The sequence below is a fragment of the Pan troglodytes genome, chromosome 1 (assembly GCF_028858775.2).
Source record: "Pan troglodytes isolate AG18354 chromosome 1, NHGRI_mPanTro3-v2.0_pri, whole genome shotgun sequence".
Lineage (NCBI taxonomy): Eukaryota > Metazoa > Chordata > Mammalia > Primates > Hominidae > Pan > Pan troglodytes.
Window position 1 is genome coordinate 90,245,550 of NC_072398.2, and position 24,670 is coordinate 90,270,219.

Consider the following 24,670-nt stretch of genomic DNA (forward strand, 5'->3'; position numbering starts at 1 on the left):
AGTCATTGGTAGCGTGATGGGGATGGCATTGAATCTGTAAATTACCTTGGGCAGTATGGCCATTTTCACGATATTGATTCTTCCTACCCATGAGCATGGAATGTTCTTCCATTTGTTTGTATCCTCTTTTATATCCTTGAACAGTGGTTTGTAGGTCTCCTTGAAGAGGTCCTTCACATCCCTTGTAAGTTGGATTCCTAGGTATTTTATTCTCTTTGAAGCAATTGTGAATGGGAGTTCACTCATGATTTGGCTCTCTGTTTGTCTGTTGTTGGTGTATAAGAATGCTTGTGATTTTTGTACATTGATTTTGTATCCTGAGACTTTGCTGAAGTTGCTTATCAGCTTAAGGAGATTTGGGGCTGAGACAATGGGGTTTTCTAGATATACAATCATGTCATCTGCAAACAGGGACAATTTGACTTCCTCTTTTCCTAATTGAATACCCTTTATTTCCTTCTCCTGCCTAATTGCCCTGGCCAGAACTTCCAACACTACGTTGAATAGGAGTGGTGAGAGAGGGAATCCCTGTCTTGTGCCAGTTTTCAAAGGGAATGCTTCCAGTTTTTGCCCATTCAGTATGATATTGACTGTGGGTTTGTCATAGATAGCTCTTATTATTTTGAAATACGTCCCATCAATACCTAATTTATTGCGAGTTTTTAGCATGAAGGGTTGTTGAATTTTGTCAAAGGCTTTTTCTGCATCTATTGAGATAATCATGCGGTTTTTGTCTTTGGCTCTGTTTATATGCTGGATTACATTTATTGATTTGCATATATTGAACCAGCCTTGCATCCCAGGGATGAAGCCCACTTGATCATGGTGGATAAGCTTTTTGATGTGCTGCTGGATTCGTTTTGCCAGTATTTTATTGAGGATTTTTGCATCAATGTTCATCAAGGATATTGGTCTAAAATTCTCTTTTTTGGTTGTGTCTCTGCCCGGCTTTGGTATCAGAATGATGCTGGCCTCATAAAATGAGTTAGGGAGGATTCCCTCTTTTTCTATTGATTGGAATAGTTTCAGAAGGAATGGTACCAGTTCCTCCTTGTATCTCTGGTAGAATTCAGCTGTGAATCCATCTGGTCCTGGACTCTTTTTGGTTGGTAAACTATTGATTATTGCCACAATTTCAGCTCCTGTTATTGGTGTATTCAGAGATTCAACTTCTTCCTGGTTTACTCTTGGGAGAGTGTATGTGTCGAGGAATTTATCCATTTCTTCTAGATTTTCTAGTTTATTTGTGTAGAGGTGTTTGTAGTACTCTCTGATGGTAGTTTGTATTTCTGTGGGATCGGTGGTGATATCCCCTTTATCATTTTTTATTGTGTCTATTTGATTCTTCTCTCTTTTTTTCTTTATTAGTCTTGCTAGCGGTCTATCAATTTTGTTGATCCTTTCAAAAAACCAGCTCCTGGATTCATTAATTTTTTGAAGGGTTTTTTGTGTCTCTATTTCCTTCAGTTCTGCTCTGATTTTAGTTATTTCTTGCCTTCTGCTAGCTTTTGAATGTGTTTGCTCTCGCTTTTCTAGTTCTTTCAATTGTGATGTTAGGGTGTCAATTTTGGATCTTTCCTGCTTTCTCTTGTGGGCATTTAGTGCTATAAATTTCCCTCTACACACTGCTTTGAATGCGTCCCAGAGATTCTGGTATGTGGTGTCTTTGTTCTCATTGGTTTCAAAGAACATCTTTATTTCTGCCTTCATTTCGCTATGTATCCAGTAGTCATTCAGGAGCATGTTGTTCAGTTTCCATGTAGTTGAGCGGTTTTGAGTGAGATTCTTAATCCTGAGTTCTAGTTTGATTGCACTGTGGTCTGAGAGATAGTGTTATAATCTCTGTTCTTTTACATTTGCTAAGGAGAGCTTTACTTCCAACTATGTGGTCAATTTTGGAATAGGTGTGGTGTGGTGCTGAAAAAAATGTATATTCTGTTGATTTGGGGTGGAGAGTTCTGTAGATGTCTGTTAGGTCCGGTTGGTGCAGAGCTGAGTTCAATTCCTGGGTATCCTTGTTGTCTTTCTGTCTCGTTGATCTGTCTAATGTTGACAGTGGGGTGTTAAAGTCTCCCATTTTTAATGTGTGGGAGTCTAAATCTCTTTGTAGGTCACTCAGGACTTGCTTTACGAATCTGGGTGCTCCTGTATTGGGTGCATATATATTTAGGATAGTTAGCGCTTCTTGTTGAATTGATCCCTTTATCATTATGTAATGGCCTTCTTTGTCTCTTTTGATCTTTGTTGGTTTAAAGTCTGTTTTATCAGAGACTAGGATTGCAACCCGTGCCTTTTTTGTTTTCCATTTGCTTGGTAGATCTTCCTCCATCCTTTTATTTTGAGCCTATGTGTGTCTCTGCATGTGAGATGGGTTTCCGGAATACAGCACACTGATGGGTCTTGACTCTTTATCCAATTTGCCAGTCTGTGTCTTTTAATTGGAGCATTTAGTCCATTTACATTTAAAGTTAATATTGTTATGTGTGAATTTGATCCTGTCATTATGATGTTAGCTGGTGATTTTGCTCATTAGTTGATGCAGTTTCTTCCTAGTCTTGATGGTCTTTACATTTTGGCATGATTTTGCAGCGGCTGGTACCGGTTGTTACTTTCCATGTTTAGCACTTCCTTTAGGAGCTCTTTTAGGGCAGGCCTGGTGGTGACAAAATCTCTCAGCATTTGCTTGTCTGTAATGTATTTTATTTCTCCTTCCCTTATGAAGCTTAGTTTGGCTGGATATGAAATTCTGGGTTGAAAATTCTTTTCTTTAAGAATGTTGAATATTGGCCCCCACTCTCTTCTGGCTTGTAGGGTTTCTGCCAAGAGATCCGCTGTCTGATGGGCTTCCCTTTGAGGGTAACCCGACCTTTCTCTCTGGCTGCCCTTAACATTTTTTCCTTCATTTCAACTTTGGTGAATCTGACAATTATGTGTCTTGGAGTTGCTCTTCTCGAGGAGTATCTTTGTGGCGTTCTCTGTATTTCCTGAATCTGAACGTTGGCCTGCCTTGCTAGATTGGGGAAGTTCTCCTGGATAATATCCTGCAGAGTGTTTTCCAACTTGGTTCCATTCTCCCCATCACTTTCAGGTACACCAATCAGACGTAGATTTGGTCTTTTCACATAGTCCCATATTTCTTGGAGGCTTTGCTCATTTCTTTTTACTCTTTTTTTCTGTAAACTTCCCTTCTCGCTTCATTTGATTCATTTCATCTTCCATTGCTGATACCCTTTCTTCCAGTTGATCGCATCGGCTCCTGAGGCTTCTGCATTCTTCACGTAGTTCTCGAGCCTTGGTATTCAGCTCCATCAGCTCCTTTAAGCACTTCTCTGTATTGGTAATTCTAGTTATACATTCTTCTAAGTTTTTTTCAAAGTTTTCAACTTCTTTGCCTTTGGTTTGAATGTCCTCCCGTAGCTCAGAGTAATTTGATCGTCTGAAGCCTTCTTCTCTCAGCTCGTCAAAGACATTCTCCATCCAGCTTTGTTCCGTTGCTGGTGAGGAACTGCGTTCCTTTGGAGGAGGAGAGGCGCTATGCGTTTTAGAGTTTCCAGTTTTTCTGTTCTGCTTTTGCCCCATCTTTGTGGTTTTATCTACTTTTGGTCTTTGATGATGGTGATGTACAGAAGGGTTTTTGGCGTGGATGTCCTTTCTGTTTGTTAGTTTTCCTTCTAACAGACAGGACCCTCAGCTGCAGGTCTGTTGGAATACCCTGCCTTGTGAGGTGTCAGTGTGCCCCTGCTGGGGGGTGCCTCCCAGTTAGGCTGCTCGGGGGTCAGGGGTCAGGGTCCCACTTGAGGAGGCAGTCTGCCCGTTCTCAGATCTCCAGCTGCGTGCTGGGAGAACCACTGCTCTCTTCAAAGCTGTCAGACAGGGACATTTAAGTCTGCAGAGGTTACTGCTGTCTATTTATTTGTCTGTGCCCTGCCCCCAGAGGTGGAGCCTACAGAGGCAGGCAGGCCTCCTTGAGTTGTGGCGGGCTCCACCCAGTTCGAGCTTCCTGGCTGCTTTGTTTACCTACGTAAGCCTGGGCAATGGCGGGCACCCCTCCCCCAGCCTCGCTGCCGCCTTGCAGTTTGATCTCAGACTGCTGTGCTAGCAATCAGCCAGACTCCATGGCGTAGGACCCTCGGAGCCAGGTGCGGGATATAATCTCGTGGTGTGCCGTTTTTTAAGCCAGTCCGAAAAGCGCAATATTCGGGTGGGAGTGACCCGATTTTCCAGGTGCGTCGGTCACCCCTTTCTTTGACTCGGAAAGGGAACTCCCTGACCCTTGTGCTTCCCAAGTGAGGCAATGCCTCGCCCTGCTTCGGCTCGCACACGGTGCGTGCACCCACTGGCCTGTGCCCACTGTCTGGCACTCCCTAGTGAGATGAACCCGGTACCTCAGATGGAAATGCAGAAATCACCCATCTTCTGCGTCGCTTACGCTGGGAGCTGTAGACCATAGCTGTTCCTATTCGGCCATCTTGGCTCCTCCCTCTGGGAGAAATCTTAAACAACATTATGCTCAAGGGCAATGGGGCCCAGTAACAGCCCTAACGCTATGGGCTTTAGTTAGAGCGGCTCTGGTTCGTTGCAACCAGAAGAGCCTAAAAAGGGGAAGGAGGAGGAACCATCACCTGCCTTACTACTTCCTCTTCCCTCAGCCCCAATATCACCAAGCCAAAATAACAAAGAGGAATGGAGGTTTTGCCTGAGCTCCCTCCTCCAATAGATGGGAAAAAAGACGGGATATGCTCCAGGTATGGAACCCTGTCTTAAGCGGCATTAAAAGGGGAGCCGTTCCCCTGCCCAGTAATGCAAGATCAACAAGGCAATCATAAACCCATTTTTTTTTAACGCTTATAAAAAGATTTTGAAAAGCATCAGAGGCCGGAGTTGTGCGGCCAAGCAAGCAGTAGGTAGAAAGAAAGGCTCGGCAGCGGGGAAGCTCACAAATCCGCAGCCAGCTAATGCTCCTAGGAACTCAGCCTGCACAGCTGCCACGACAGGAAGCCAGGCCCAGCTGCAGGAGCTAGACTGCTGGGGAGGGGCAGGAGGCACTTGCAGAAAGGTCCACCCAACAGGCAGCCGGAGGGAGCGGCACAGGAAAAAAAAAAAAAAAAAAAAAAAAAAACCGACACAGGCAAAAGCGGCGCCTAGGCAAGCGCAATGCAGCCACCACCCTGGGGCCCACCTGCTTAGCTCTCCAGCTCCGCAGGCAGACCACAGCAAAATTTCATGTGCTCCTTGTATACAAGCGACATCCCAGATTATAATTCTATGCTAAGATTTAAGAAAAAATTTAAAATTTAAAAAACTTCTTTCTAATAATGGCCACTGTTATCTCTCTCTTACCCCTAACGTGACTCTCTCCAAATCCAATTTAAGTAAAACGGTAACCTCTAAAGGGAGAAAAATTACAAAAGGCCCATGAGTTAGTTAAGGAGCAATTAAGAGCAAACTTTGCTCCCCAGTAGAAAAAAAAATTCCTGATTGCAAGGTTATTCATTTTATGGATGATACTCTCTTAATAGCCCTTGGGATTCACCCATTTTCATCATTCCCAAAAAGTCTAGTAAATGTTTTACCTACAAAAGTAGTTCACTCCCCCCACACCTAATGCTTTTAACACTGTTTACTGATGGTTCCGGTAAACATGGAAAAGCGCTAGTCTGGTGGAGACCACATAATTCAATCACTCGATCTGGGTTTACTAGCACTCAGGGAACTGAGATTGGGGCTCTGATATTGGCCTTGGAAACTTTTTCCACTCAGCCCATCAATATAGTTAGTGATTCTGCTTACTCTATTTATTGCAGAACCTTGAGACAGCCCTAATTAAGTCCACTCTGGAGCCCGCCCTGTGTGCTGTTTTTCTCTGACTTCAGCAATTGCTAGATCAACATACACGTCCTATTTTTATTACACACATTCCAGCCCACAGCTCACTGCCTGGCCCATTGGCTTATGGCAATGAACAAGCAGACATTCAGGTTATGACATCACTGCTTGACAAAGCCACCTAATCGCATCAATTTTTCCACCAAAATTGGAGAAACTTATCTAAGCAAATTCAACTTACCCAGAGACTGGCTAAACAAATTATCCTACAATGCCCAGATTTCGAGCTCACAGGCACATCTCCTCCTTCAACAGGTGTTAACCCTAGAGGACTAGAACCTAATCAGTTATGGCAAACAGATGTTACACACATCCCTGAATTTGGAAAACTAAGATATGTACATGTATCCGTTGATACTAACACTCATCTAATTAGTGCACACGTTCTTCCTGGAAAATCCACTGGAGATGTCATTAACTTTTGCACTTATGGGACAGCCCACAAAAATTAAAACTGATAATGGTCCAGCTTATGCCAGCTCACAATTTCAACAATTTTGTCACATGTGGAATAGCCAACATTCCACAAGCATCCCATATAACCCCCAAAGACAAGCCATGGTAGAACGTGCCGACTCCACCCTTAAAAATATGCTCAAGAAACAGAAAAGGGGGAGTATGGGTAAATACCCTGCCACGCTATTGGCACAAGCCTTATTTATGCTTAATTTTAAAAATTTAGATGACACATTTCAATCAGCTGTAGAAAAGCACTTTGCTGAAACCTCTCTAGGCATACAACCTTCAGTTTTATGGAAAGATGTCAATGGTAATGTACGGTGTGGTCCAAGTGAATTATTAACGTGGGGAAGAGGGTATGCTTGTGTCCACACACCCCAGGTCCTCTTTGGATTCCAGCATGACACATCAAACCATATCACAGTGTGGCTAGGACCCAACCTGGTACCAGAAATGAAGGAACTAACCCTGCAGGACCCGCAGCCCTGGACAATGTGGCTTCCTCGGATGACACAAGCCCCGGACATTACCTGGGGGATGCTGAAGAAGACAACTCAGGAGGCTGAATGAATCCTGCTCCTGACACAGACACCATTCACTCCAGATAATTTGCTTCTTGCTATGCTTTCTGTTGTACATTGCAAATCACTTAGGGTATTGTTCCTTTTTTATGCTCTCGCTTTGTCTGCAACCTGTACCTGCTAAACTCTACTGGGCTCATATCTTAGATCTGCCTCTCTTTCGCCCTGTCACTTGGGCAGACACTCCCTTTCCAGCCTTTAATAACGTGATTGCTTGGCTAGGAGGGTTAGATTTACACCCAATGGGGTCTCTCAATAATGGCACACATTGGACTAAGGTGCCAGATAACACTACATATCACTCCACTATCCTTCCACTGTGTGTAAGTTATAAAGGTTCTAACCCTTAATGTGTACCTGCCCAAACCCAAATGTGGCTACATCATGGCAAAAGAAATGCCTTAACAGTCTTAGCTGCAGGCAGCCTCAAACTGGGTAATGCAATTAATGCCGCTTTCCCAAACATTCCTTCCTGCGCTCACAATAGCAAAGACTTGGAACCAACCCAAATGTCCAACAATGATAGACTGGATTAAGAAAATGTGGCACATATTCACCATGGAATACTATGCAGCCATAAAAAATGATGAGTTCATGTCCTTTGTAAGGACATGAACGAAATTGGAAATCATCATTCTCAGTAAACTATCACAAGAACAAAAAACCAAACACTGCATATTCTCACTCATAGGTGGGAATTGAACAATGAGAACACATGGACACAGGAAGGGGAACATCACATTCTGGGGACTCTTGTGGGGTGGGGGGAGGGGGAAGGGATAGCATTGGGAAATATACCTAATGCTAGACGATGAGTTAGTGGGTACAGCGCACCAGCATGGCGCATGTATACATATGTAACTAACCTGCACATTGTGCACATGTACCCTAAAACTTAAAGTATAATAATAAAAACAAAACAAAACAGAACAAGCCAGGAAAGTAATGAATTCCACTTTAGCTGGGAGGTCTGTCATGGGGAACAAGCCCATAGCCTCCAACTAGGCAATTATAACATCTTAGACTGGAGCCCACACAGCTGTTTGCAGGGCAGCCTTACTGATGTCCTCATCCATCATGGCATCAATCACAGTTTTGTAACCTCATCACGTTCCCCTATGATTTGGGCTGATGGGGGGATGGGTTATCCCAGACCCCAAGTAAAGTCCTTGCCACCCCATGACACTTTATGGTGCCTGGGACATCTTAGCACCTCCTCTGACACCTGGCATGGGACATATCATAATTCCAGTCACAATTACACTATAGCCTTCACTTGTAATCACACTGATCAGTGCCTAATTTGCACTCCCCATCCATATGTTTTCCTTATGGGAACTGATATTTGCATGACACCCCAAAACTCCGCCTTTGTGACCCAGGTGCAGGGACAGGCTTGGTTTGCCTCATGTATCACTAATGACAATATATCTAATTTAAATATTGCTAGTGTTATGATATTAAGGAGACAATCTGAGGCATTCCTACCAGTCAATTTGACATGCGATTGGCAAGGTTCCTCTGCCCTTGCCACCTTAGAACGTCCCCTGTCCCAGGTCAGACTCAAAAGATTCGTAGGCACACTTATAGCCTTTATGGTCTCAGCCATAGTCATCCTGGCAACTGCTAGTATGGCTGTTGCATCTATTACTGAATCAGTACAAACAGCTGCTTTTATAGATAATATGGCCAAAAATGTGTCTAATAAACTTCTCTTACAGCAAGGTATAGATCAAAAGATTCTTGCATTACTGCAGTCCCTCGAGGCTGCCTTAGAATATGTGGGGGAGCAACAAGACGCACTGGCATTCCAACAGCAATGAAACTGCGACTGGGGAAATAAACATATCTGTATCATTTCTCTACCATGGAATCAATCAATACATGCTTGGAATGAGGTGAAACAACACCTCTGGGAAACCTTTCATGACAATTTGGCAGCAGACATAAAGCAACTTAAAACTAAAATTTTAGAATCCTTTCACACTATAGGTCCACACACCCAACAAACAGCCATATGGAAGGGTGTGCAAGATTATCTCTACTGGTTCGACGCCTGCTCCTGGGGGTCACTCTGACTGGAAAAGAATGCTGCTAATTATATTCATGATTATCTTATGTTATTTGCTAATTCTAGGATGCAAAGCCAGAATAATAGCAATGACCGCCCAGCCCAACATACTTGTTGCTGCACACATCTGTACGCTTCAGTCAAGAGAACCTGATGCAGAAAACAGAAAAGGGGGACATGTTGTAGTTCAGTCAGGCTGGTGGAAAAATTTTAAGATGAAGTTCTAGGACATAGACACAAATCTTCTTGGAAGGCTGGAAGGTTTTGTAAAAGTCTCAAGATAGGGCTATGGCTGAAAGCAGCCTAATCCTTACCTTGAGTAAATAGCTTAAAGTGGATACAAAGGAAGGTAGTTTATCTAAATAGCTTGTTTACTTCTGTGGTCTTAAGACCAACCTTTGATCAACCGTGGGTGCATAATCGCTCTTTACTTGGGGGTTGGTGATCAGATTAATTACCTACAGGTGTGTTGACTCAAAGCCTTTGTCAATTAAATCTGTGCTAAATAAATGCCCGCAGGGCTGGCTAGTGGAGGCTGTGGCTGCTACTCTTTACAGCACCTTCCTTGGTGTCTGTGATGGGTCTGGACCCTTAGCCGAACTGGCAGGCAGAATATCTGTGTCACTGTACGTTATTCATCTGTTGTTGGGTCAGGGTCTGCAGGACAAACCCCCACAGGTACCAGTGAGAACTTGTCCTAGGAAGGGATTTAGGCTGGAGAGGTGGGTTAGAGAAGAGACTGGAGAAAATGATCCCAGCAAAGGAAGCAATCTTTGTCAAAGCTTCTGATTTGGAAAAGACCATGGAGAGTTTAAAATAAAACCTGAGGTATGGTCATAAACAAAGTGAAAGGATGAAAGGTAACTGGAATATAGGTAATGAACACATTCTTGTATTCATCTTCCTTTATCTGGCTATATCCCCACAATCTCTCTCTACACCTGGACCAACAAAAGACAGTAATCCTCTTGAGTCAGGAATGATTTCATGAACATATACTTTGTAAACACCAAAAGACAAAATCTAATAAGGTCTCAAAGAATATACTTAACTAATGATAATAAATTTTATTAAAAAGATTGTATTCAGTTGGGATCAATGAGGTACCTGTCATGATCCAATCACCCTAGTAATTATGATGTTGTGAAGCACAGGAATGGGAAATGCAAGATAGTATCTTGTGTAAGAAACTGCATGATGTGGTTTTTGGGCATAACTGAGAAACCTGATGCTGGAACCCATATAGAAATGAGTTCTTCACTGCAGTTTGCTGAGGCTCACTCTGCTCTGGGGCTGATTAGGAGATTGAGGTCAGGAGTTTCAGTGGTTGGGTCCTTAATTGTTGGGAGGAAAATAGATTATTTTTTTCTGGTCAATAATTTTCAATATGAGTCACAACATAATAAATATTTTATCCATTTTAACAGGACCCTTTCTTTGTGAATGTTCTCTGGAATATCTGTATAAATGTAAATTCCCTAAATCTCCTCTTCTGCATACACAGAAACCAGAATTACAAACTTCACTCTGAAAATGTCTGATGGGTGTTTATAAACTAAGTCTTTCTAGTCAAGGAAATACACAAATGGGTACCTGTTGTCTGTTCTTTAGATTGTAGGAAATCCAGCTTTATGTTTCATCTATCTATCTATCTATCTATCTATCTATCTATCTAATCACTGTGCTAGAAGGATTCTTTCAAATCCACAATTCCAGATGCAGAATTCTGCTGTTTTGTAGTCTGCATAAGTTAACCAGAATCCTCAGGGCTGTTAATCATATTTAGAAATACTTAACAATCTACTTGAGCATTTGCAGTAAATGTTTTTTAACATTTTTTTTCCAAAAGCAAGGACATAGGTCTCCTCAATCATATAATTTTCTCTATTTTCACTGATTTTTTAACCATTCATTAATAGGTTACTTTCCATAGTTCTACCACTTCTAGAATTCAGTTATGTAATATATAAAAAGCACTCTGTTATAGAGAAGAATGAGAGGACTCTAATTCTGGAGAGTGGCTTCTCTATGACAGTACACTTTGTTCATTCTGGGTACCTCATTATTTTTGAGAAGCCCTGCAGAGCCTGGGCTATGCAAACATACTCATTAAATGACACTGTCAATTCTGAAATTTGTAAAATAAATTGCTGACATTAGTATATCTCAACTTTTAATCTAAAGCCACATATAATCATAAATTGTTCAAGTTTTACATTTCAATAGGACTGGATATGAATCCTGACTCTAACACTGTCTTTGAGAACTTGAGGAAGACTTTTTTTTTATGTTTGCATGCGTTTATTTTCTTCTATGTGAATTGGGACAGAAAGTAGCATCCTCTTGATGGTTATGAAGAAGGAATGAGATAATGTACATCAGGAACAACATGTAAGACCAAACACCTAGTTAAATGCTCAAACATAGAACATTGTCGTTACATGTTCTATGCTGGGACTTGTAGTTTTTTTCTTTTCTACAAATATATCATGTGCTACACTGACCCTATTAAGGGAAACCCCAGATCAAGGAAGTATGGAAAACATCTTATATGATAAGCCTCTCTGTTCACTTCTGTGAAATTAGTACTTTACTCTCATTGACAGGAGGCCCTGTAAAAGCAAACAATAGGAGGACTCAACAGTTCTGCTATCTTGTATCATTGAGGACTTGCCAGAGGAAAATACTTAAGTTGGTGTCTGAAATTTAAGGAAATTCTTGCCAGTGATGAGATGGGAGAAATAGATTCCCAACAATGAAATAGCATGTTTCCAAATATATACTTCGAATATTTATTTCAACTTGGAATGCTGAAAATAAATTCAGAGATAATACCAATAAGCAAAGGGGAAAGTTGTGAAAGAAATTGGAATGTGGGTCATAACACACTCTTTGTCTTCATCTCTACTTCTCTGGCCATTTCCCCTCCCATAGGTGGAGCAACACAAGATACTAGCCCTCTTGTGGTCAGCAATCATTGCACAAATAAATATCTTTTAGATAGCAAAGACTATCATGTGGTAGTATCTCACTGTATGCATTCAATAAATACATGGGTGATTTAATTTTATCTAGAGATTGTACACAGTTAGGGATTAGAAGAGAAACTCTTTCAACAGTCTAATGATCCTTGTAATTTATATTTGGGAGATAAGAGGCATGGGACCCAGGATATTGTACCTTGGTGAAGGAACTGCTGGATGGGGTTGTTGGTGGCATCTGAGGAGTCTTGAGATGGCTTTCAGGTAGGGTTGTGCTGGCCTCTGAAGGTTTTGGATGCTGACTCTGTTCCTGGGGTAGTGCCATGCTCCTGGAGTCATGACTTCTCTGGTTTGTATTTTTCTGTATCTGAAAGTATTCATTTTTTTGTTTAATGTTTTTTAATATTAGGGAAAGCATAACATCTTTAAATATGTGAGAATATCATCCTTTATTAAATTCTAATAGATGTCATTACCTTCAAAGATTGCCTCTATCTAATGTATTCCTCCAGGCAACTGCCAATATATTTTTTTGCTAAAATGTAAAATGATCTAACATTCTTAGTAAAATAAAATCTTTATTCACTTATTTTTTAAAATGAAATCCATTTTTGTCTTTATGGCATAAGACAGATGAGAAAAGGGCTGCTTGTTACCTGTCTTGCATGAATTTCTCATACCTTTCCACATATGCCAAAGTTGTACAGAACTCACTATGCTTTTTCTCACTTTTATTGTTTGTATGCAACATTTTCTCTGCCTGAAGTCTTTCCAATGTCTGTCTTTACCTTGTTAAGAGCAGTAGTATCTAGTGCATACTGGTTTGTCACAAGGTACAAGGAAGGCAATGGGCTACAAAATGTATATCCATGATCTCATTTAATTTTCAAACCAATTGTGTGAGGAACATGTAAGCTATTTCTCCAATATCATGCAACCAATGAGCAAGATATATACCAAGCCTGTCTTACTGCAAAGAACTTGGTTTTGATAACTAACTTCAATTAGGCCCGTGGCCTCCTAGTTTCTTCAAATATTTTAATATTTAGCACAAGTTTCATGTCTTTTTGAAGAAGATAATTGTCCATCTCTTAATATATTTTAATAATTTTCTCTATTTAAATGTAAGCGCAAGGGCATTATTTGGTTTCTCATGAACTCTGCAGAATTTTAAGTGTAAAACAACAGAAGTATGGCTTCCTAAAACTTAAAGCAAATGATTTTCATCTTTGGAAAACTAATATTTGTTTCTTTATTTCTCACCTGGATGAAACTATGCATTTCTGACATCAGTTTTGACATATTTTCCCTCTTTCTCAGTCGAAAGCAGAAGAGTCGAAGCTTATCTCCTTTTTCACAGGGGATATTGTGGCATTCTCCTTTTCCTACTACAGCCATACTTCCTGTTTTATCCTGAATTTCATAGATTGTCATCTTCCTATTTACAATTTTCTGCAACAAAAAATTAATATCATGTTTGTGAGAACATAGTAACTACCGTGCATACAGGAAAGTCTCTTGTGACAGATTAAAAACAAGATGCAAGACAGCAACTCCTAGTACTGTATTGACATATAATACATATGCCTTAGTCGAGACCATCTCACAGAGCTCTCCTTCAATATCCTTTTTGTTTAAGTCCTTAATGTTCTAAGTATTTCTATTACAGTTCTAGAGCAATGAGTTATCTTCCCATTTTCAACTTCTTTCACCTCCAAGACTGCTATGCTTCCCAAAGCACCTTGATACAAAGGAACCTGAAGTCCTTGGTAGGCTTATTTGGCCTCTGCCGCTATGCAAAAAGAATGGGCATCTGTTACAACTCATCATTCACTATGTTATGAGGAATCTGTAATAAAAAACAAGCTTCTAGTAACTATCTAATTACTTTTTTGACTTTCTCCATTTACTGAATCTCTTTCAACATCTGCTCCCATCCTGAACTCAGGTCCTTAAGCTCAAACATTCCAATTTCTTGCTCATCAAGGCTATTACTCATCGTTCTGGATGTGTATTTCTAAGAATTTCTTTAAGAGTGTGTACAGAAAGCAATGCTGGTAAAATAAGAGGTCATTCTAGAAAATAAATATAACAGATCATGAGCTGTCAGTCATCTAAGAAATTACTGGACTCAATAGCCAGGTATAGATGGTTTTCTGAGTTGGAATGTCTCAAGCTAACTAGTTTCGTGAATTTTGACAGTAACATATCAGAAAAATTTTTCTGCTCTTTTTTTGCGACATATCTAATATACGAGTACAGATTACCTGATTCTCCAAGTATCACCCAAATTTATATTTCTCAGCCCTTCAATACTTTTGGATGAATGCATTTCATTTGGTCAGAACATTGTCCTACCTGTTTACTGCAATTGACTTCCAGGTATAAACAGTCAATTCATTTCTTGCCCTGATTGTCAAAACTGGAACTCAAGCCTCAAAGAACAATACTGTATTCAAAATGAAAACAATGTGATTTTTGCTACAATTGAGATTATAATCAAAGAAATAAGTTTAGTATTATGTTTGTATGGATCTAGATCCCTCACTATCTTTGATCGTTATGACTCATAATAGATAGTCATAGCTGATGAAGTCTCAAGGTTTCTCAGTGAATGTTTTACTAAAGAACTTCAGGGTGATATTTTGGAAAGAATGAGAACATTAATAGTTCTCCTAATCCTGGTATTAACCTTGAAGAAGACTTTATCTACTTGTCAGTAGTTTTGAGAGAGTCCTGAGTTTTAATGTTAAGTAAATATGCAAACTTCCATTTAGCACATCAGGGCTTTTAATTTCAAGTGTTATTGTAGAAAATGCCACAAAATAGCTTTGATGCCTTACCATATGTAGCATAAATAATCCATATACAATATATCCTGAAGTTTGTTTGTGAAGAATATTGATCTTCGGAATTTTCTTTGCTCTTCTGATGATGTCCTTTGGAACCTCAAACGTTTGGTCAGGACCAGCTTCAGATACAGAAGAGGCTTCATTCACCTCTAGGAGACTATTACGTTTGGAATAATTTGATATAATGATGATTCTCTTTTTAATGAATTTCCTCTTCAAGTTGATGTTTAAAACCTTCACATGAAAGAACTGTGTCTGCGTAGCCACTGTAGCATGAAACATTCTTCTTTGCTCATTTTCTGAGGATTCATATTTAAATATTTTTGTTGCATTTAGTACCATCGCGATTATTGGGTCTTCTCGGAAAATATTTTTACTGGCAGTTGCCTGACGGTTGGCCAATGGTTTTAGGCTCTGCGCATGATACAAAAGGAATACAAAAAAGAAATTTTTGAGTGAGGAATACAGAATTGCTCTTCAGTGACCTCAAGTCACAACATTGGGCCCCAAAAAGTTATAGATGTGTAGAGCTGGGGCCAGGATACAGGGAAGGAGAGGATATTCTGAAGTAGTCTCATAGCCAGAGGAAGTAATATAGGAGACCACATAGTAAAAGAAGACTTTCTTTAAACAGAATAATCCTTAAAATGTAAGATATAATAGCAACAAAAGACAAGTGGATGCTGAGCCGATCATCATGAATTAACTTAAAATAAATTTAGGATAAAATAATGAGTTGTAGTTTTACTCTTACCAGCTTAAAATGCCAGAGCATAAAAATAGACAAAATACAATTGAATAGCGCTGAAAATGGTAAAGGGTGTCCACCACAAACCACATACATCAACAGTGTTTAGTTATTACCAATGTAGACAGGGCAATTTTTAGCATACAACTCATACTTTTCTTGCCTAAGATAAATGCTGTTAAAGCAGGTGAGAACACCTGTGGGCTAAACCCCTCAGAATGCCCTCATCTCAGTAGGTTCAGGCTACAGGCACTCTACAGAGTGTCATTTCCACCATTGCAGTCTTTCTCAATGTCAGGGCTCTAGGAGGTAGCATGCTGACAGAAAACCAAGGATCAGAGTGGATTGTCTTTAATATCCTTTCTCTATAATATCCAGGTTTCCTTAATTTGCAGCAGAACACATTAATGAAGGGAAAGTTGTTCAATTTCAAGAAAAAGCACTGGAGGAATAGGTAGGTTTGTTTCATTCACAAACCAGCAGCTCCTGGAGTGGTCTGATCTGGAATACCATATACAGTGATCATCTGTGAGTGATTGGACTTTATTTGATCTGACTTTTCATCCATGTGACCCATTCAGCCTAAAACAGAAAAGTCCTTTCCCAACACAAGTTAATCAGTAACCGTAGATTCATCCATGAGAATATTAATAGTAACTGATATGCAACCTCACAAGGAGCCACATGAATACAGGACCTGCATGAAGGGGATCATATAACTGCTCAGAGAGACATAATAGGACATTACATTGTATGATGATATTTTCAGAAAAAATATGTGTATACATAGGAGTAAATATGAGAGGGTATATAGAGAAATGTGGCATGTTATGGATGCTGGAATTTCATGTAAAGTTAATTAAGTTTGATCTGGTTTGTCTGCATTTATTCCTTTTTTTCTGAAATAGTCTTATATTAATACAAAATCAAATGTAAGAAAAAAGGGAATAGAGCAAATTAAGGTTGGTGTTGTGGTTTCATCACTTGTTGCCCATCATAATTGATCCCCTTTATTGTGTATCAGAAATATAGAACATTCTTTTTTATAATAAATCTCATTAGAGTTTCAATTAGTTTTTAGACTATTGTTGATACATGCATATAGTAAGGCTGACCTGTCCAAATTTGAGATGAGTACAGCATTATAAGGATGATCAGAATCATGCAATTATTAATTGTAATTTACTTTCTTTCATTTGTAAGTCTTGGTGTATCGTCTTCTGCCTGCCTACATTTTCCCAAACTCGTGAGCTCTCTTCCCTATTCCATCACTTCTCTTTGTTTTTACAACCTTTTGGCCTCACAATAGGTATCTTTGACTGAGTCAGATGACCTTTATTTGTCATTTGCTTAGCTGTAATGGTTCATATCTTAGAATATGGTTTCCTTTTTTTTTTTTTTTTACTTTTTTATTTTGAGACGGAGTCTCGCTCTGTCACCCAGGCTGGAGTGCAGTGGTGCGATCTCAGCTCACTGCAACCTCCACCTCCCTGGTTCAAGCAATTCCCCTGCCTCAGCCTCCTGAGTAGCTGGGATTATAGGCATACGCCACCATACCCAGCTAATTTTTTTGTAGTTTTAGTAGAGATGGTGTTTCACCATGTTGGCCAGACTGGTCTCGAACTCCTGACCTCAGGCAGTCCACCTGCCTCGGCCTCCCAAAGTGCTGGGATTACAGGCGTGAGCCACCGGGTTTTCATTTTTTCATTGAGTAAAGGTATTTATTGGAAGCTTCCCATGAGGCAGACACTGAACTAGGCCCTGGTTTACAGTGGTCCACAGAATTACAAACTAGCCCTAATCTTGGAACTACTTTGAGTAGGTGGGAAAGATAAACACTTATTAACTTCAGTTGTCATAAACAGTAGAAAAGAAAGAAGTTCCTAGGAAACAGAACACCATGAAGATTTAACCTGTTACAGGGGTCTAAGTGAGGATTCCCTGAGGATAAGATCTCAATATTGGGATCCAGAGGGTGGATAGGGTTGGTCAGGTAAGAGTTTAAAGGTGAAAGAAATATGGTGTGTGAAAATCCTAAAGGAAAAAGGAGCATGGTGTATGTCAGAGAAACTTGAACAAATTAGTGAGCAAAGGGAATGGGTGTATAATAGATGGGGGCAGTAGACAGTGAGTCCATTGCTGAAAGTTCCAGATTCTGCAGTTCTCTGTCTCTTCCCCAAACAACACAGGACAGAAAACTTCCTGCAGTCAGAGATAATGTCAAGTTCATCGAGTATGCCTGTGGAAGCAAAAGATTAAAATGCAGTGAATTCTCAGTCTATACATTTGATTTACTGGCTGATGATTGATGTCATTTTTCAGTAGAAGATGAAATCAGATTCCTACATTTTGGGTTGAAGAAAATGAATCAAAAGGGGACCAGGAAGAGTGTACCTCAGTTGAGGAAGTGTTGGGTGGAGCTGATGATGAGGTCTGGGGAGGTGGGGAACGGCCCATGGCTGTGGACGTGCTGGCTCCTGCAGAGCAGGAAGGCCGAGTCTGCTCTTTGGACATCTTACTCCTTTTGGTTCCAGTCTCTTCTTCAGATGGTTTTTTTCTTTTCTACAAGTAGTTTATTTTTCTTGTTAATTACTTTCAGTGTCAAATGAAGCAGAGCACATTTTCATTACAAGGTAATATATTTATTGTATATAAATTGTTTTTCTTGGAAACTTAAGTACATCCCCAGGCCAATTGAAAGAACACGGCATAGATGGTTTCATTTTTAAAAAGGGAGCAGAGAAAGTAACACACATCATTCCTTAATTACTTGTGTTTTGGGACATGCTGACTTGCAGTTAAGAAACTAGGCTTTTGTAAACATAGGCAAACATTTTTTATCTGACTCTCAAGTTAACATCCTTGTCTATTGGGGATGAAAATATTATATTTATTTTATATATATTTACATTATGTTTACTAAAGAGTTTAACTTGTTGCCTTGCAGAAAGATGATCAATTATTATGTAATTTGATAAATCTGAAACTTGATGGGAAACATATGAAGAAATAACTGCCTGCTGGACAGATTGAGTGGAAGAGCCACAGCAGAGCTTCCACTGTGAGACTTGAAGCCTGCTCCTCTTCCTGAAGCTTACCTGAGGTCCAAGAGTCTCCTCTGCTCCTTTAGCTGTGAGACGGTTGCTTGGGGTGGATGCAGGTGTAGCAGGATCCACTTCTTTCTGTTTCGTCTTTTTAGATGGGATTATTCCTTTGACTGGAATGGATTCAATTTTATTCGCAAGTAATGCAGAGAAAAGCAAGATGTATAAACCCAGAGCAGATGATCGGGGACACCTGAAGCAGTTTCAATACTATTTGCTCTTAGCTCCTGCTTGAGGGTTCAGGTGTATTTTAGTCTATCTCTCTTGCATTAGCCTAGTCTGGCTTCCAGGAGGTCAGCAGGAGAAACAAAGGCACAAACACTGACTCACACTCCTTAGTGTTTTCATCACTCCTCCCTTGTGCAGTGAGAACATCCTTCCTGTCCTCTGAACTCCATGTGCTCAGTCAAACCCTTTCCCAATCCTATTCTATCATTTCCTTTTAAAACGTAAGGTTCTCATGATGCTGACTGCTTAGTCATATTCTCCAGATAATCTATTTAAATTACAGAAACTAGTGAAAGGAGATGTTAAATAGGTTTGTGAGGTGAGATATGGTGAGTTTTGACTTTTTTTCTTTTTTTTTGAGACGGAGTCTCGCTCTGTCGCCCAGGCTGGAGTGCAGTGGCGCGATCTCGGCTCACTGCCAGCTCCGCCTCTCGGGTTCACGCCATTCTCCTGCCTCAGCCTCCGAGTAGCTGGGACTACAGGTGCCTGCCACCACGCCTGGCTAATTTTTTGTATTTTTTAGTAGAGACGGGGTTTCACCTTGTTAGCCAGGATGGTCTCGATCTCCTGACCTCGTGATCCACCCACCTCAGCCTCCCAAAGTGCTGGGATTACAGACGTGAGCAACAGCGCCAGGCTGACTTTGTTTTAATTATTTTAACTCAATGACATGACAAGAGGGGAGGTCTTCACACTTCCGGGAGCAATGCTTACATATAAGTATTGTTATCTTTTGTATTATAAAGGATGATGGTGTGTTGAATATTCTCAATAGAATGGACACATTAATTGACTAAATGTACATATCTCAGATATAAACAACAATTTTTATAATTTTATTTTGTCATTATGTAATCTTTCGAATGTACTAGAAGTCTCAGTCTCTCTTCAACTCCCTCTCCTTTTTGTTCTTTTACTGCACCTCAACTCCGATATACGTCAATCCACTTTAGTAATGGAATGCCATAAGTTGTCAACTTGTTGGCATCTGAAGTACCAACATTGTCATGGCCAGTGAATCACAAATTGGGAAAAGGATGTATCAGCTACGACCAAGGTGGCATTCTAATCAAGGTTGGGAAGGGTGGGGATCGTTGCAGGGAGTGGGTGTTCCCTCTTCCCAATTACCTTTTAACTTTTCTCTTTTAAGAGTTTCAGCAAGGTCTCCCAGTGTTGGTATTTCTTTGAAGAATTCTATTAGTTTGCCCAAACCGGCATCACCTGGGAACTTTTCCTCCATCAAGTCAGCAATCTGAATTTTGTCATACTCTTCTTTCATTTTTGGATTAAGTTTTAAATCGTTACTCAGTAAGGACTTAACAATTCTAAAATGATAATCATTGATGACCTCTAATCCTTTCAGTAGAACAATTTTCTTGTAGTTATTTGCCATCTCTAAAGATATAAGTGAGCCTGCAAGAGAAAAATGGTATATAGTGTTACACATGTATACAGACAATTTAAAAGAAGATGTATGCCTATGTGAATAAGTGGCCCATAAGAAAGAGTTGTTCATTGTGCCAGTTTTCAAAGGGAATGCTTCCAGTTTTTGTCCATTCAGTATGATATTGGCTGTGGGTTTGTCATAGATAGCTCTTATTATTTTGAGATACGTCCCATCAATACCTAATTTATTGAGAGTTTTTAGCATGAAGGGTTGTTGAATTTTGTCAAAGGCCTTTTCTGCATCTATTGAGATAATAATGTGGTTTTTGTCTTTGGTTCTGTTTATATGCTGGATTACGTTTATTGATTTTTGTATGTTGAACCAGCCTTGCATCCCAGGGATGAAGCCCACTTGATCATGGTGGATAAGCTTTTTGATGTGTTGCTGGATTCGGTTTGCCAGTATTTTATTGAGGATTTTTGCATCAATGTTCATCAAGGATATTGGTTTAAAATTCTCTTTTTTTGTTGTGTCTCTGCCAGGCTTTGGTATCAGGATGATGAAGCTGGAAACCATCATTCTCAGCAAACTATCGCAAGGACAAAAAACCAAACACCGCATGTTCTCACTCATAGGTGGGAATTGAACAATGAGAACACATGGACACAGGAAGGGGAACATCACACACCGGGGACTGTTGTGGGGTAGGGGGAGGGGGGAAGGATAGCATTAGGTGATATACCTAATGCTAAATGACGAGTTAATGGGTGCAGCACACCAACATGGCACATGTATACATATGTAACAAACCTGCACGTTGTGCACATGTACCCTAAAACTTAAAGTATAATAATAATAATAATAAAAAAGAAAGAGTTGTCCATGAATATGTGTGATAAAGAAGGACTTAATGACCAAATGTGTTACTGTAGAAATTGAGTGAAGAACTTTTGCTTTAGGAATGTCCAAGTAATTCATCCCATTGAATGAGGATAGTTGAATTGGGTCCAGGTGTTAGAGGGAGGTCTGTGAACAAGGAATTGTCTCAGTGTTTAGAGTATGGGCTGTGGAGTGTCAAAGTGCTTGGTTGCTCTTCCCATCCTTTATTGGGGCTGGAGCCTATCCCCCAAAACCTGCCTGTTGTTTCTTAAATCTTCCCACACCCACAACTATGACTGGAGTGGCCTAGGTGTAAATGGGCTGCAGCCTCTCACCTTATATGAATAACTTTCTGCCGCAGCACTACAGTTTCATGCTGGGGCGCCGACCCTATTCTCCTTAACTCTTCTCTTGTCAGCTCTCATCAGTATCCTCTTCCTTGGTGTTGGGCCCTGCCATATTTGTCCTCTGTGCCCATAAAACTATCACTTTCCTGAACATCTACATTTTCTCTATTGCAGGAACACAGGATTTATTGGCTGGAATATTTCAATAGTTGCTTGATTTTTCTTTTAGGCTTGATTTGTCTAATTCATTTTCATTTCACAGATCCACATTTCTCTCTATAAGCCACATTTTTATCCCACTGAAATCTTTCAATATTTGCCCATTTTCTTTTCAATACATTCCTTGCTTCTTGTATTGTTTCAGAAGACTTTGAATAATCTGCATTCTTTTTTTTTTTTTTTTAACCTCTGGCACTTGTGTGTTCCTTATATCTTACGTTTCAGAAGTATGAAACATTTTCATGCTTCACGACTTTGCTAATTCTCTTTTCATTGCCTGGAAAGCCATTCCCACATTCCTCTCTCTGACTGCCTCTCCTACAACATTTTAGACTCAACTGAGAGTTTGTCTTCTAGAAATTTTCAGAGTGCCCTTATGGACAGAGTGTTACTCCTCTGGACCTCTTTAGCACCAGTGCACTTTAGCACATGATGACACTCAAAGCATGCTATGGATTCCTATTTCCTTTTTAAATTAACATAGCACTTTGGGAGGCTGAGGGAGGCAGTTCACCTGAGGTCAAGAGTTCAAGACCAGCCTGGCCAACATGGTGAAACCCCGTCTCTACTAAAAATACAAAAGTTAGCCAGGCATGGTGGTGGGTGCCTGTAATCCATAATCCAAGCTACTCAGGAGGCTGAGGCAACAGAATTGCTTGAACCCGGGAGGTGCAGTCTGCAGTGAGCGATATCATGCCACTGCACGCCAGCCTGAGTGACAAGAGCAAAACTCCACCTCGATAAAAATAAATACAAAAACAAATATTTTAATTATAGAAAACATGTATTTGTGTACCTCTTGTGTAATTTAGATATTTAAATTCCTGGGGCGGTTAATTGCTTTCTTCTTGAGAGAACATGAGTGTCCTCAGATTGATAAGCATAGAATGAAGGAAAAAATATATACAAAGACATATAGTGAAACTGAAGAACATAAAAAACAAATAAATACTCCATAAGCCTCCAAGAATGAAGGCTTTAGATCACCTGCAAAGATCCAAAAATTAGATTGAAACTGATTCTCAACAACAAATCTACTTGAAAGAGGAGAATGGAATCATTTTTATATAATGCTGGCCCAAAGTCCCATATAAATTGCTAAACAAAAAGTTTAGAAATGGGAAGTTTTGATTTGTTTTGTGAGTATGACAACACAATTTATTTGCAAAATGAAACCAGATGTGAGCTTACAGGAGGCTATGTATGATTTTTATTTATTCCACTTAAACACAAATATTCATATGTTTTGATGCTGAAATATTAGCGCTTTTGCTTTTGTAGTAATGACACTGATAACACTGGGGTTTCTAGAAAAATGTGCATTAAGTAATCTTTATAAACCTCCAACTTCTGATTTTCAAAACATACCGAGCCCCCCAGGTACAAAAGAAATGCTCTCATCTTGTCTTGAAGGAAAAAATAATTTTAAAACTAGAATTTCAATCTAAACAAAATGATATTTAAACATAAGATCCTCAAAAACTATTCTCTGAACCTCAAGGCCTCAGTAGTTTTTCCAGACAAAGATGCACACAGAAACATTTTTGGAGGTACTTTTCAATAGAAAATTAAAAAAAAATTTTAAAAAGCTGCAGGCCAAAAGACAAGTAAGAATGAAAAACGAACTTGATTATGTGTGCCTATGACTTAAAAAGAAAGCCCTGATCAAAGAAAAGAGAAACAGAAAGTATACCAACATGGTGGAGGGAGGGAAGAAAAAGAATATGAGTTTACTAATGTAATTGTCTTAAAGGGTGAGATGGAAATATAAGTTTTAAAAACAGACAAGTAGGAGAATATAGAAGTGTTATAAATTGAAGTGAAGATAGCAGAAGCAGGCCAAAATATGTTAATTATTAGCCTATACATAAAGAGGTTAACTAGTTAAATGACAACTTTTATCAAATTTGATTTAAAATTTCTATATGTATGTTGTCAGTAAAAGATCACTGAAAGATGAAAAAAAATTTAAATTATCATGCAAGGAGAAACTAGAAGAAAGCCAGCTTATCTATGTTAGAATCATTTTTAAAAGATCTTAAGACAAAGAGTATTATCAGATACCACATGGTAAAAGGTTGAATTCCTGGGAAGATACAATAATTTAAATTATAGATTTATCTAATAATAATAAATGTATATTATTTTTCATTATTGTATAGTCCTTCATGATAATATAATGTTATATAATATATTTATCTTCATATACACACATATGTACACGGTGCCACAAATATATATATTTATATGTGTATGTTTATGTTTGGAAACATGTATGCATGATCACATACACACATAATATACATTATACAACTATGCATGTGAGCATATCTATATATTATATATATGAATTTGAGAGGAGTACAAGAAATTACAGTCTTATAATAGGAGGTTCTATATCTTCCAATACTAAATGAACAAGGTAAAAAAACATTTTTACAAATTTGAGCAACATAATTGATAGCAATATTTATCTAACATATATAAATCCTGAAATCAACATTTAAAATCTCATATTCTAGTCAAGTACACTGAGATATTGCACCAGGCTATACAGAAAGTCTTCTAAAAATTCTGAACTTTGACAATATAAATCTATTTCAAATTGACTTCCATGCCTCTCCCCTGTACATTGCCACTAGAAAAATAAAACATCATTAACTTTCAGGAGGGCAGGAAGTAATCTTAAAATGAATAAAAACTGCCTTTCACATCTTGTATAGAATGATGCTAATGTAAAAGTTAAACATACTTATGAAAATATTGACACATTTGAATTATTTGAATTATTTGAATAATTGTGTTTGCAAAACGGATACATTTTCTACTATGTGTTTGCATTTGTAGAATAATATTATTTACAAAACGTTCTCACATATGTTTGTGTGTGAGAACATGTTTTGTAAAATTGAGATACCATAAAATACA

The 24,670-nt window shown here is 39.2% G+C and overlaps 1 protein-coding gene across 2 annotated transcripts in view; it reads right to left on the reverse strand.

Annotated features, from left to right (window-relative positions):
- PYHIN1 (pyrin and HIN domain family member 1) overlaps nt 1–24,670 on the reverse strand; it is a 45,608-nt gene that overhangs the window by 19,942 nt on the left and 996 nt on the right. The window contains exons 2-7 of one of the 2 annotated variants that reach the window (XM_525227.8): nt 20,039–20,323; nt 18,677–18,795; nt 17,973–18,140; nt 14,822–15,244; nt 13,242–13,430; nt 12,178–12,345 (exon numbers count right to left, since the gene is read on the reverse strand). In XM_525227.8, the coding sequence (XP_525227.6) occupies nt 12,178–12,345; nt 13,242–13,430; nt 14,822–15,244; nt 17,973–18,140; nt 18,677–18,795; nt 20,039–20,303 (1,332 nt within the window). In that variant the 5' untranslated portion in view covers nt 20,304–20,323. Of the gene's footprint in view, nt 1–11,783; nt 12,346–13,241; nt 13,431–14,821; nt 15,245–17,972; nt 18,141–18,676; nt 18,796–20,038; nt 20,324–24,670 lie in introns of those variants that run through there. The other variant, XM_016929962.3, reaches the window with a different exon arrangement.